The following is a 14,591-nucleotide window of genomic DNA, read 5'->3' as shown; positions in this document are numbered from 1 at the left end:
TAATCCCATTAAGGAAAGAAAAAAATCTAAGGAAATTATTACATTCATCGAAACCACCTTTCCTCCACCTTCCCCAGATCTCTTAACATAATACTCAGATGTTGGTGTGTGCTGTGCCTCTAAGGTTGTTCACATGTACCTCCGTAAGGGGAATAAATGAACTAGGCTGACAACTACCAGCGTGCTGCTGTGGAAATGGCTCTCACCCCCTTCCTTAGGGGTCTGGTTCCCTCAGGCACCCCAAATAGTCAATACTCCCGGTGGCTGATCCTCAAGCTCTGAGCATGCAGTGGCCATCAGGGGGCTGGGAGCCGGGCAGAGGGCAGCGATGCACCCGACGCTCCCGTGACAGTCGCCTGTCACTGGCTCATGTATTTCTCCACAGGTTCAGAGAGAGCCCAGACACGATCTCAGCTGCTTTCAAACCTCAATAGGCCACTTCTATAATGCCAATTTTAATGAACTTCTCTCATTCACATTTAATTTACAAGTTATAAGGAGCCTCCAGATAAAGCAACCTTACCTCACCGAGACACAGTGGTAATTTTCTTTCTAAAGCTCCCAGTTATTCCCCGGGCACATGGGCAGTGAGAGAAGTGGAAACAGCCACATGTATCCAAAATGTGGAATGTGCTCAGGCCATGCCAGAGCCCTGGCTCTCCCAGCTTAGCCTGGAAACACTGGCTGGGTCAAAGTGACAGACAAGACAGTGCTGGTGAGCTGAGGTACGGGGAAGCAAATACCTCTCTCCTCCTTGAACCCTCCCTGATCCCCAGATCTCCAGCAAGCAGTGTCTTAGCAAGTACACGCAGGCTGCACACACAGGCTGGGACTCATTCAGCTCTAAACCAAAAGGTTGCCCAGCTTAATGCACTGAGCTTTCGCATCCCTGTGTGTAGGACGGAGCCTGGCATGAGGTTCTATGGAGGTGCTCTGCAGCCAGCATGGCGTTGACAAAGGTTCCTATCACAGGAGGCTCCATCTGGGGAGGGGAAAGGCCTTCTCCACAGCCAATCGGGCCAAAGAACCCTGAGGGAGCCGGTGGGCCATGATCTCAGCGCTGCCCTTTGCGTTCTCAGAGAGTGATGGCAGGGCCTCGTTGTGCTGCAAACGGCACCCATCCATCTACACAATTGCATTTCTGGTTGGCTCTGAAAAGCATTCCCTCTCAGTAACATCAAACACGGCCAAGTGTAATTAGGATGAGGCTGGTGCCTTCTGGTTACTTGCAAAGTTTTACTTGTCCCTTCCGTCACAGTGGACAGGCTCCAAAGGAGACATGGCTATCACTGCAAGCAAAGGAACACTGGCCTCTTATACTGAAGAAGGTCTGCAAAGCAGAATGTCACTCCGGTATACAGGATGACCTAAGTCACAGAACCAGCTCTCTCTGTGTTCCGGTCTCTCCCTTACAAGGATTTTGCACACCGTAACCAGAAATCTGCACTTGGGCCAGTTATTCTGAGGAACTGGAAATGCCAAATGACACTGCATTTTGGCATGGACTCTGAGTTTGAAAACACAAGATTTGTGTGCAAAAAATACGAGGCACCATTTGGGAACTGTCAAGCTACTACACACAGCACATATGCTACACACAAACATACACGTGCACATGTAATTTGAAAACAGGGTTTGTTTTCAAATTAATCTGAAGGGCCATTTAGCTCGGAGCTCTCACTCCGTTCGGTTCTGTCTGACTCAACACAGCCTGCAGGCTGGGCACTGCTATCTTCACACGGCAATGCTGTTCCTAGGATTTGTTTGAAAGCAGTTCGGTTTTCACGGCTCACTGGAGGTTCTTCATTCCCCTTGCTGTGTTATGTAGGTATAAGCCGTCTCTCTAGGCATAAACTGTCCACTGGTAAAAATCAATTTTGATTTTATCAGTATTTATTACTGCTGGTGCCAGCAGTTTAAAAGACCAGAGAGGGAAAACATGCAAAGTAGGAGGAGAAAAAAATGAAAGCCAGAGCCTCACCCCGACAGATAATAGTGCCTGCTGTCTTTAAGAGGTGCTCTGTATCATTCCAAGCTGAAATTATCAACTTAGAAATCCAATCAATAGTAATTGATGGGACTCTGCTACTGAGTCCCTCTGTGAGCACTGTGACTGGTGTTCCCAAAGCCAGGACACCCACCAGGCCTGCCCAGGCTGCTTCACGTCTGCCATCCCACAGGGTCCCAGCTTTACACCGTCCAAAACATCTGACTCTGCTCTCTGGAGAGAGAGCCACGTTCACCTCCTTTTTGCCTTACTCAATTTTGTTTTGCTTTTTTTCTCTGAAAATTTCAAAAACGACACCCCAAATGTGCACGCCTCTCTTCAGGGCTCCAAATGTAAAAGCACTCTCCCATCGGACACCTCTCTCTTCCAGCACGTTCTTTACTGATGGGTTGACCTGGAGAATTACCGTGCTGCCTAGTTTCCATCCTCTCCTTGGTCAAGCCCCACGAACTACCATGCTCAGACAGTCCTCGTCTCTCCAAGGAAAGGCTTCCAAGGGCTGCAGAAAGGACGGACATCTGTGCATCTTGAGACTTGTTGCCGCCCCTGGAGCAAGAGTGCCCACAATCTCCGGCCAGCTAAACACACTCTCACAGCACGCAAACAATCACCTTTCAAGGCCCCACAGTGGCAGCTTCCAGACAAGCTTTAATCTCGACATCTGGCTGTGCCTCTGAAGATTTTTTTCTAGCACACATGGCCGTCCTGTAAGAACACTTGCAAACCTTGGCTCTGGTGTCACAGAGCTAGATGACCCCATCAGGTACTGATGGAGGCCCTGAGTTACTCTGCTCTCAAAGCCAGGAAGGGCCAGAAGCTGCCAAAGGATTACTAGCAGCGAGTGGACTGACAAACCTCAGGCTACTGTGGAAAGGGGGGGGGGGGCAGACCTCTCGGTTCAACCCTCCCTTTCTCAGGTACAGGGAAATGCACTGGTGAGTGGGATGATCAGGGCTCCTGAGCATTTCTTGAGAACACCTGGGGTCACTCAGAGAGAGGAAGCCACATACTCCGACCACCCAGACCCCATCTCACCATCTCAAAGCACCAGCTGGCCAGTCATGTACAGCAGCAGTGTGGCTTGGGGGATCCAGGACCGTCTTCCTTCAGATGGCCTCGTCCTGTCAGACCCAAGCCTGTCACTGAAGGGCCAAGGTCACAGAAGAGAAAGGACGGCAGGCCTGAGACAGCAGGAGTTTTATTTTCTGTACTGTTAGCTGAAGCCAACTAAAAATATAATAATAAAATAGTAGTGTGTGTGTATGTGTGTGTGTGTGTGTGTGTGTGTACACAGATGTGTGTGTAGTCAAATCATTAAACATGTGCTTCCCACTGACAGAGCTCATTTTAAAATCAACCTTCCATGGCACGCTAACGATGATTAATAATAATAATCCCACACACAGCAAATGTGACAAAATGACAAAAGAACTCTTAATTTGGGACTTTATTTTAATTTCTTCTTTTAAGATGCTACATAGAGTTGAGCAGAACTGGATTGGTCTTTTAGGGCATGAAATTAATTCACAGTCCAGACTCTTCATGACCAGCAGATGGATTCGCTGAGGCGCTCTCCTCCCCACCTCCATGCCCTGCACCCTCGGGCAGCCTGACTCATTCATCCTGAGACGGGCAGGTCAGACCTTGCCTATGTTCTAGAAGGATGAGCCGCAGCGGAGAGTGAGGGGAGAACAATCTAGAAGACTGGGTAACCCAGAGCTGACTGTCACTACAAAGAGTGTCCCTCTTCGGGACAGTTGTTACCGATCCACAACAAAACACTTCCTGGCAGCTGTCTCCTGACTCAGACTCTCCCCATCCCTTGGACCTCCAGAGACCGGGAGCCACAGTGCCACCAGCGGCAACGCCCTCACTGGTATGGTACTCCATGGTACTCCCAGCACAGGTGAGGTGCAGGCCGCAGCACTGCCTGCACTCGGCGACAGCAGAGTGGAACACACGAGATGGAACACACTGAGTAAGCCAGATGTGCAGCACACATCTCTGGGAACAGCTCAGTGTCACTACACGAACCAACAGACTGAGTTTGGTCCCTTTAAGAGAGCAGAACACAGAGACTCGTGTCTCTCACTCATGACCTGCAAGTACACAAGATGTGGCCACCATGCAAGGTGTTTTGGCTTCTGTAGCTCTGCATGCCTGAGGAGCCGATGACTTGGACAGAACAGCAGGTCTGGGGAAGCCACCTGGGTGAGACTAGGCAGCACGAGGTGGCTGTGGAGGGGACAGCACACCCCACCTCACAGGACTCCTGCTCCCACAGGCCAGCCCCGACATGTGAGAAAGAGCTTCTGCTTTAAGAGAGGTGACTAGGAACATGTGCCAAGGCCTACCCGAGTTTAGTGTGACAGCTACAATAAGCCACTGTGGAAATCACGGCGTCCCTCAGTAACAGACCATTCTTCCCTCGTCCATTTACTATACATTTTTAACTTCCTAAAAGATCATTATATTATGCTATATTTGTGTGTGCATTTGTGTGTGCATGGGGAGGGGTATTTAAAGGCAAGACCTGTGAGATGTCATCATACATTAATTTCTTTTTACGCATGGTTATGATAAATTTAGATCCCATGATGCGGTAGATCCGTCAATCCAATCTGCCCTCCTTCGCATGCGGCCTCTACAAGGCAATCTTCCCTATAATGACGCCAACAATGAAGAACAAGACCACCAGAGCCAGCAGCCGGGCGCTGAGGCCATCCTCCTTGCCGGGGGCAGCCAGAGCTGCCATGGGGCTGTTGCTCTGCAGCGCCTTCCTCACCCGAAGCCCGTCTTCTTCCTAGGGGGATAAGTGCACATTTCAAAAGCAGATCATGGCTTGGCAGACATGATCCAGCCACAACGCAAAGGCACACGGAAGCCTACAGAGAAGCCGCTGCCAGGCCCCTCAGTGTTCCTCCTACCAGAGCTGCTGGATCTCTCCTAACACCAAGTTAGGTGTGAACTACAAGAAAAGCTCTTGGTGGGAGCTGGGGTTGCAGCACAGGCTCTTTGGCCATGTTTTGGCCTCTTCTCTGCCTACCTCCAGATCTGACCTCTGGTCCTGTCCTAAACCTACAAGTTTGTCCAATCAACTCATCTCTGCCTGAAATTCCAGGTACTTCCCAAGACACAAACCACAGCCAACTATTCAGTGGGAACCTGCATAAGCCTGGCGAGAGACCTAGGTAGACTACTGAATCTAATAGCCCTTCGAATTTGAAACACATACTATGTACGACTGCTGCCACAGTTGGTGCCAGCACAAATACCTTCTAACTAACTCATGGCTTCCTTCTCTCCTTCCAAAGAGAGTCACCAGGCCACACCCACCACACCCCCAGGTTAGGTAAGGAAAGATGTGTATCTGATTTCTACCCCTCGCCTGAAGGATCTGTAGGTTCCTCCAATCCCCTTCCCAAGTCCCACTACTGCACAGGGGCAGGGGCAGGGGCAGTGTCAGGCTACTCCATTCTGAGGTCTCGCACAGAGCTGACACTCTCCACCCTTTTCCTCGGCTTCCTTCTTAACTGCCAAGTACCAAGGGCAGTCTTCCCGTGATCTGCAGCTCTCTATGGTCCCACTAAGGACATGGGCTGTAACCATCACTGTCTCATCGCTCCCTCAGCCCCACTAACAGGGAGCTCCCCAGGGCAGCCTGCTCATAGCTGAGTCTGCAAGGCCTGGCACACAGATCTCACTAAACAAGAAGCCATGTGTGGCAGGATAAAGCATCCCCCGTCAAGATGGCTCTGGTATTATTTTAGAGATACTGTGCTCACGGCAAGGCCAGCGCCACAGCACAGTGATAGATGAGCTGCAGCGTTCGATTAACTTTACAAAAAATGGGCACAGCAAAACCCAGCATTTATTTTATTGGGTTTACATTGAAGCTAACCCAACCTATAGATCACCGTAAATGGTGCAGAACTCTATTTCTGAGGAGAGTCTCACTCAAAGAGAAGCTTCTGCAAAGGAAGATGCTGAGGCCACTTCTACACTGCCATCCTCCGACATCTGCCTCAGAGCCGGGATGCAGGGAAGTCAGCTTATGAGTGCGTTATGTGCATCTGCCGCCACAGCCGGCAAAGAGGGGAAACCTATTACATGCTTGGCTGGCATCATCAAGATTAAGAACAAATAGGCCTCAAAGTTTAAGCTGTAACAAAAGCTCCTATAATCAGATGTTCAAGTCTATCCACATCCAAGACAGACAGATCCACAGGGTTTGAGCCACAAGTCAGTCAGAGAGACGGTCAACCAACAGGCCTGAGAAATGGGCCTGGAGTGGACAAGACTATGAAAACCGCGTGGGCAGCAAAGTGAGCTGCTAGGCCGAGCCTGCTCTGGCCTCCCCAGTGCCTAGCCAGGCGTCCCAAGCTGCAGCCCTGGTTTCCCCTTTGTGCCTCCACCTCCCTACTGGGCCAGTACTGTGCTTTCTTCTCAGCACAAGAGCAGCCTGAGAAGCTCCCACTGCCGGGCGCACCTAAGACTTCCTAAGACTCCTGTGTCCACATCAGAATAGGACAGGACGAGCAGGAGATTGCCTCCAAGTACGGTCACCTGAGGGACAGGGTGCAGCAGGGCCAGACAGACCAATGGGAGCGCAGCTGGGTTTGGTTCCTCAAGTGAAAAACCATTTAGCAGGTGTGGTTCAAACACCCTTTCAGGAACCCCCGGGGAGAGAAAGCAAGCACCACTCACCCAAGAGGGCAGCAAGGGCCTTACCTTGAGTTGTCGGCCCTCCTCCCGCAGCCTCTGCACCTCCCCCTGCAACCGCCTGCACTCCTCCATCACCTTCTTCACTTCGGTGTCATCAAGGGACGATGGCAGGGACTTAGCAGCCGCCGGTGCTTCTGTCTTGGATGCACTTGTAGGTATAATTTTATTTATTTCTACATCATGCTGTTCAGAAATAAATGAAAGCCCAAGGGTCACCAACTATGTAAGAAAGGATTTTATGCAAAGCAGTTCTCAGTACACAGTACATGAGGCAGCGTTCCATCCACATGGTAAAATGTCACATTTATTTTTTAAATGCATCACTTTATCTAATATCTTGATAATCTAAAGCTACCAGGCCCTAGAAATTATGAATAAGGGCAAATAATGAAGTTGGGCTGAGGCTAATACTTCAAGGAGGAGAAAAAGGGCTGTGCATATTGCACTATCAAATTCCTGCCATGCAAAAATTAGCATACTGCAATTGTGCAAGCTCAGGAATTATCAGCTGCAAATTACCTCTGCAGGAGAGCTGAGCCTCCCAGGCCTCTGGGGGTGGGGGTGGAGGTGGGATGCAGGGGATCCAGAGAAAGCTACACAAAGACCACCTGGGATGAGGACCAGCCAGCTCTGAGTCAGCCATGCCTCCCGTCTGGGGAGGTCACATGCTCCTGTGTACCCCTGCATAAAACAGGTCATGGTACCCTCTTGGAGGATGAGCTGGCCAGTGGAAGCAGGGCTAGGAGTACTCAGAATGTTAGCCTGGGGGCCTGTGTAGCAATCTGAAAATCAGGCATCTAGCTCCAACTTCCTTCACTTCCCACAGAAGGGAGAGCCCAGGCCTGAGCCCCACTCATCACAAGGCTGGGGTCAGTATTCTCATCTCCCTGCTTCTGAGTTAACTTTCCCGGAACAGGATGCTGTTCTTTCTCCACACGAAGGATCAGGGTGACAGTAGCTGATGGCAGAGCAGAAGAAAACAGGCAGTGCTGACCAATCACAGCAGAGCGCTTCCCCTTCCCAGCTCCTCCATCACTGGCAGGGGTCTGCAAACCAGGCAAGGTGTTTACTTTGTAACACAATTTTAACTTCACTGGCCAGTTTGAAGGAAGTGCACATCAGTATTTAAGATACCACCCGTCTTCTACTGTTCCAGTGAGGGCCCAGATGAAGGCAGCACATGGAAAGACAGGGCAGACAAGGAAGCTATGGGACACAGGGTCTCACAATGGGGCAGTGGGCGGCACACAACAACCACCATGAAAACGTGGGGGTACTGCTTGTGTCTAAGAAGTGGGTGCTCAATGCTGGATATCCCACAGAGCACAGGATGCAAAAGCCACCAGCACTGAAGCCAAGAGAATCTCATCTCAGGGCCGACCTGGCACTGAAGTAGTCAGTGGGGAGCAGAAGCCAAGGGAGCGCACTGACAAGGACACTCGGGGGCTTCACCACCTGTCTAAGCACCATGAGAAAGAGCAAATTATTCCATGTTGGTCTCCCCACTTTGCCAAGCAAAGGCTCCCTAGAACTCATGACCTCAGGAGCCAACAGGTTGCTCTCGGGTGGCCGTTCTCCACAAGACTTTCCCAAGGCTGACCATAGAACGCAGTCGATCTGTTCACTTCAGCTTATTTTTTTCCTTCATGCGTGAGAGGAAGGAAAATAATTTGCCAGCTTGGATCTCTGTTTCACAGGCGATGGCATGCACAGAAGCACCAGCTTGCAACATTCAATTACTGGGAACTAGAGACGTACTTACTGGTTTAGCGTTTTCTGCTGGCAATTCAAACACACATCTAAGTTTTGAATCCATAAGGTCTTCCGGTTTTGCCTCCTTCCACTAAAACAATTTAAATTTAATAATCAGGGTATTATCAAGCTGCTGGAAGAATAATTCTCCTCCTATAACTGACAATTTCAGAAAAATACTCTTAATGAGAAAGCCCTGATGTATATCAAATAAAGAACTTAAGTCTGCTGAGATTTCAATATTTTTAACATGACAAGATTAAATGCACTAGCTCTCCTGAATATTTATCACGCTTTGCACACCCTGCAGGCTCGCTGCTCCTTAGAGCCTGCCCAAGCTTGCCCATTGCTACTTCACAGACAGCACAGGCCTGGGAAGGGCCCATCCTTCCCAAAGGCAACCAAGCTCCCCTTAAGAAACTGGAATCTACATGGCAGGGCATACACTCCCTAGAGAGCTGTAGGATGAGGGTTTAGCCCACCCTGCCAACCACCAGTGGGGCACATCCACCACAGAGCCATTTCACCACTGTGGCTGCATCAGAATGGCCCTGCCCAAGTGACCTCACCCACCAGTGAAGCATATGCCCCTCACTAATATCTCCTTTCAGATGTGGAGGAAGGGTTAAGAAGGACAGGTCAGTAAAGCAGCAAGGTGATAGCCAAGAAGAGAGGCACCCACCCTCACCCTCCCAACCACACAGCAGCTAGGCAATCGCTCTGTCTGGCACCAGAGCGCGGCCACCCTAACTATGGCAGAAGCAGCCAACAGGACAACACACTGACACTCACAGGACACCTGAGAGCACCAAGCACACAGGAAGACAATAACACACCAAGGTTGCTCTGTGCATACGTGTGCCCGTGTGTGAGGCAGACAGGATCATGCAAGGCCAGCTCTGGGTTCTTAATGCTGGTGACAACAGGACGCTCAAGTAGTCTCCAAGAACTGCCTACAAACTACAGGGCAGACAGATTCCATAGCACCTGCTCCAACTCATCCAACTGCACCAAGAGCAAGAGAGCCAGCAAGCAGTGGCATCACCTAAGTACAGCCATTCTTGTCCCCAAATTTGAATCTGAATTTAATGATGATGATCTGAGATTTAAGACTCTCCCTCCAAGCTGAATGACCTGAACCCTAAGGTCCTCTGCTGAAATATTCAACAGGCATTCTGAGTGCTCAGAGAGCACTGGAGGGGAGTTACCCTCTTTAGACTACCAACAACCCCAGCTCACTGTCCACTGCGCACAGCACCACGTCAGTAAAGAGCACCTCTGCTCTATAGGGCTCCTCCCCCTACAGGCAGCTAGCACATACAGTACATGGAAGCAAAGGTGATCAGGTACGGCTCTGTCTGCTGTACACTGTCAGCTCAAAAGCAACACAGCTCTCCTAGCAGTTGGGCCTGCTGTGGGAGAACTGGCAGTCACCTCCATCCATTCAGCCTCCACTCAGGAGGGGAAGCCCACAGCATACTACAAAATGTGCTGCCCAAACACTTCAAACAGTTATAAAAACAACCCACTGACAAGTAGAAGGCCCCTTTGTCAACCTGCAGTGCCTGGCCCCTAGTTACTCAGGTGACAAGTCAGACATGGGCACATTCTCCTCAAAACCCTGTATTTTTATTCCCAATTCACAGGTGGCTAAAACCTCAAGAAGAATCAAGAAAACCTGTCCAAGACAGACCAAAGCATTAGTAGAGGCAGGGCTCCACTAGAGATCAAGACAGCCAAGCCCCCGCCCTTTCAGCTACACCACAGCGGAAGCCAGACCAAAAGCACAGCCTGCAGACATCCACCTTCCGTGCCTGTCATGTGCTCCCTTCATCACACAGACTAACACAACACAAGTCAGGAAATGAAAGGGCAGAGAAATGTCTCCAGGGTCAGTCTTATGACAAGGTCTCATTCCAGCTCAATACTTGACTTAACCTTCCCTTTCTGCCCCCAAGGTACGCACCAATGAAGGCAGCTAGTTCTGCTTTCCCAAGCCCAAAGTGAAGGCTATGTGGTTGATACGGGCAAGAGACTAGCTTGACACAGAACATCCCTGCCACCCTCGCCGTCTCTGGGCTGGCCAGATCCTGAGGACCACTGCCTGCTGTGCTGCAGATGTCCATAGGCAGCACCACCTTTGGGAGAATTGACATCATAATCTCTCCTCTTCCAGAAAAGTGAATACTATAAAATACTGTTTATTTATAAAAAAAAAAAAAAGGCATCCTAATTTTACCAAAATTAGAGGCATTGTTAAACATGTACTCGTGTGGGGGAAGAAGGGATGAAAAGGAAAGCGATTAGAGAATATGGTGAGAAGCAGGCTATGGGTATGGAGCAGGCTGTGGTGTGGAGCAGGCTGTGGTATAGAGCAGGCTGTGGGTGTGAATCAGGCTGTGATGTGGAACAGGCTGTGGGTGTGAAGCAGGATGTGGTATGAAGCAGACTGTTGGTGTGGAACAGGCTGTGGTGTGAAGCAGACTGTTGGTGTGAAGCAGGGTGTGGAGCAGGCTGTGGTGTGAAGCAGGCTGTTGGTGTGAAGTAGGCTGTGGGTGTGAAGCAGGCTGTGGTGTGGATCAGGCTGTGGTGTGAAGCAGGCTGTGGTTGTAGCTCAGAGACAGAGCAACTGCTTAGTGAGCTCAAGATCAGAGTTCAATCCTCAGCAAAGACCCCGAAGAACTATGTGGACCAGAAAACAAGCAAAAAGAGCAAAGCAATGCAGAGGAATGAAGGAGGCTAAACGTTTAGTATTCAACACAAGCACATCCTTCTGGGTTTGAGGGGCTGGAACAGGTCAGAAACATCCTAGCAACGAGGAAGCATTCCCCTGCAGTGCAGGAGAGAGGGAGGAAGGGTCCATGGGAGCAGAGAATTGCAGCAAGTTCAGTTCATCGAGTCAGAAAAGAACAGCCATGGAAATGTTAAAGCTACTCGTCAAAGTTGGGGAAGCCATCCAGGGACCAGAGCGCACACCTCCCTAGCAGCACACTCCCCGTCAAGAGTGGAAAGGCATGCACCCGCCACGTCTGCCTAGCAGACTGCAAAAGAGAAGAAGCTTTCGTACTTACTACTGCCTCCATATCAGAAGTGTCAGGTGGCGCGAACATAGACTGAACCATAAACTTGTGTTTACTTTTCTCATTGGGATCGTAATCGAAAGGCTGTAACATCACTGAGAAAGAAAATATTTCATTAGAAGAGTCAGAACGTGGTCACCCGAGTCATTTGTCACCCTAATACAATGCGGAGTAGAGCTACTTCCCAGTTCTCCCATCTAGACCTTGAGAAAGGACATGAGCCAGCAGGGATGGACAGCCTTCCCCCGATTCTGCAGGTCAGCAGCTAAGGCCAGAGAAGTTGGGGGCTGCCACAGCCTGACAGCAGGTCCCAGCTGAACTCGGGCTCTGCTAGGACTTGGGTACCAGAGCCCTGCTCACCGTGCCCAGGCATTCCCACAAAGCCACCCTACCCTCACCGAGCCCTTACTGAAGACGTGAAATGGGAGAAACACCAAAGGCCTATTTTTCCTAGGAAAACACTGCCAAATGATCTTCTTGAGAAGGGAAACAGAATAACTCGGAACCATTCGGGATGGCTTTCGCTGCTCTACACCCCATTTCCCACGCAGCTCATCAAGGTAAGGCTTGAAATATGATTTTGCCAATAGAATTCTGGAGACGGCTTACAAGCTGGATTTCCCACAGCAGGAAAAAACAATTCCGGCTCCTGCTCCATCCCGCAGCCAGAACTGAGAGAAAACTCACCAAAGGACCCTGTTGACCAGACGCTCTGCTATACAGAGTCTTCTATTCTGATTCGCTTCCTTGGCACTATTTCCCAGATGACCTGGACCAAACCCTGTTACAAGAGGGCTGACCTGCAATATGCTCTTTGCTGTACAGCTTTACTAAGCCTCACGCTGAGTGACCTTCCCTGAAACCCAAGTTCACAGAAGCAGGGTATGCTGCAGGGTCAGTGTGGGCCTAGCCCCTCCATGGTATCGTCGGCAACTGGGCTTTTGCTCTTCAGCACCATCCACCTCAGTCTGGAAGACGGAAGGGCTGGGGGGAGGGGGGGGAGGTGTTACTCGGTTGTCTGTTCTCAAGAGGGGAAAACTAGAAACAGCAGCTAGCTTGCCTCAGTCCACAAAGGCACACACACTCAAACCCAACGAGCGCCAGTCCTGCCCTCCCAGGCGGTCCTGAAAGGCGTCCACCTTCTAGATGAGAAGTCAAAGGCTGTGAGTGTCGTGCTGACAAGGAAGCCAGGGTGCCAGCCTAGCCACAGTCCCACACTATGGTTCCTCTCTGATCCCCTGCAGATGATGGCCCAGACCTTTAATCCTAGTACTCGGAGGCAGAGGCAGGTGGATCTCAATTTGAGGCCAGCCTGGTCTACATAGCATGCGCAAAGCCTGGGTTAACCCTGGCACTGAAAACAATGAAAACAAAGGAGGCGCTACCTGTGTGCCACAGAGCAGGCTACAGACTCTACTAACTTCCTGTCTGCTGACACATCCGCCAACACAGCACCACACACGCTGAATGAAGCAGACATGAGAACTGAGTCTATTAAGATGTCAAATCTGCAGAAGCTGTCAACAATGTGAGCCTTCTAATTTCTGGAGAAAAACTACTTTCATAAAAAATATTACCACAAACATATAATTGATGGATTGTAATTTTTAAAGAAATTAGTCATTTTTAAATTTATAATATAATAAATACCACTATATCTTACAAAGACCCAGACTCCTGGGATCTTCAACTGTCAGGAGCACAGAAGTTCAAAGACTGCATTAGAGGGAGTACAGCCACCACCTACAGTGCCTTCCTGGTCCTGCTGACACAACCTAAGAGAAAAGAGCTGGCTGAGGCCATGCTGGAGCCTAAAGCCAGCATGGCAGATGGAGGGTCCCAAGTCCCTGTGCTCCTCTGACCATGCACATACTTCAAGGCCCACTGCAGCTTTGCCTACAGCCATCACCAGCCCTACCCCTGGCCTACATCATCCTACCTACTCAGCCTCCACAGTGGAGAGCTGAAAGAACCACCTAATGGCAGGACACAGAACAGGGCTAGTGGTAGCCAATCACAGTTCTGTACACACATACACACACACACACACACACACACGTACACGTATGTTCAGGGCCATGATGGGACTGACCAGAGAACCTCGGCTAGGAAGGGGAACCAGGACCTCTGGAGGGGTCCTCTGAGAAGCGTTAGGCATAAGGTGGGGACTTGCCCCTCCTCCACTGCAGAGAAGAGGCTGCCTGCCTCCCACTGGCTGTCCTTTGTGTAGGACACTCTACAGACCTTTGGCATACCTCAGGACCCACACCCTGCTTCACACTGCCCCTCACGTACACCACCGAGTTCCTGTCCCTCAGCTGCCACCTTCTCATGTCAAATCCAGTTTCCGCTGAAGCTTTATGAGAATATGACGGAATAAATGCTGGTCAGTGCTAGTTCATCGCAAATTGTGGCACAAATTATGTACTTTTTCCATGACAGGCTATAAAAGAGCTTCCCATTAACTTAATTTATTTCATTTAAATACCAGAGACACTGATGATAAAACCCTAAGTGAATCGTCCCTTCTTTCAGAACGCATCTGCTGACAGAACGTTAAAGAGGCCTGTTACCAAGAGACGACCTGGGCTCAGTCACCCCTCACCCACACAGTGCTCAGGACACAGAGCCTGCTGCATTGGACACAAAAGTAGGACCCTTATGAAGAACCTTTAGGGTCATGATCGATCAGGCCAGACTTCCTTCAAAAGAGAAGAAAACAGGCAGCTTAAGACACACACTGGCTTGGAGAATGACGACCCGATTAAATGCAGCATAAAAGCTGCTTCCAGGGCACTGGGCAACCACAGACCACTTTCATCTGCACCACAGTGGGAGGGGGCGAATAAAGATTCTAAAGAGGAATGCTGCTCTGCCCCAATTCTCACCTAGAAACGTCTCCTCTCCACGTTCAACAAGCCACAACCCCAGCTGTGACCCCCACCCACTCACTCACTCACATCCTCCCAACCAGAGGCTCTGCCAACTCTCCCCCTGTTTCTTTCCCACCAGACTAGCCCGTGCAC

The 14,591-nt window shown here is 50.2% G+C and overlaps 1 protein-coding gene across 2 annotated transcripts in view; it reads right to left on the bottom strand.

The window, feature by feature from the left end:
• Positions 1-3,440: 3,440 nt before the first annotated feature.
• Positions 3,441-14,591, bottom strand: part of Vapb (VAMP associated protein B and C) — a 37,831-nt gene continuing 26,680 nt past the window's right edge. Inside the window, exons 3-6 of one of the 2 annotated variants that reach the window (XM_050152868.1) lie at positions 11,557-11,660; positions 8,496-8,576; positions 6,740-6,916; positions 3,441-4,811 (exon numbers count right to left, since the gene is read on the bottom strand). In XM_050152868.1, coding sequence (XP_050008825.1) covers positions 4,653-4,811; positions 6,740-6,916; positions 8,496-8,576; positions 11,557-11,660 — 521 coding nt within the window. In that variant the 3' untranslated portion in view covers positions 3,441-4,652. The remainder of the gene's footprint in view (positions 4,812-6,739; positions 6,917-8,495; positions 8,577-11,556; positions 11,661-14,591) is intronic. The other variant, XM_050152869.1, reaches the window with a different exon arrangement.

This window comes from Alexandromys fortis, unplaced genomic scaffold (genome assembly GCF_014885135.2).
Source record: "Alexandromys fortis isolate MF-2015 unplaced genomic scaffold, M_Fortis_MF-2015_v1.1 scaffold_81, whole genome shotgun sequence".
Lineage (NCBI taxonomy): Eukaryota > Metazoa > Chordata > Mammalia > Rodentia > Cricetidae > Alexandromys > Alexandromys fortis.
Note: the sequence above shows the minus strand (reverse complement) of the source record. Positions and strands in the feature narration are given on the sequence as shown.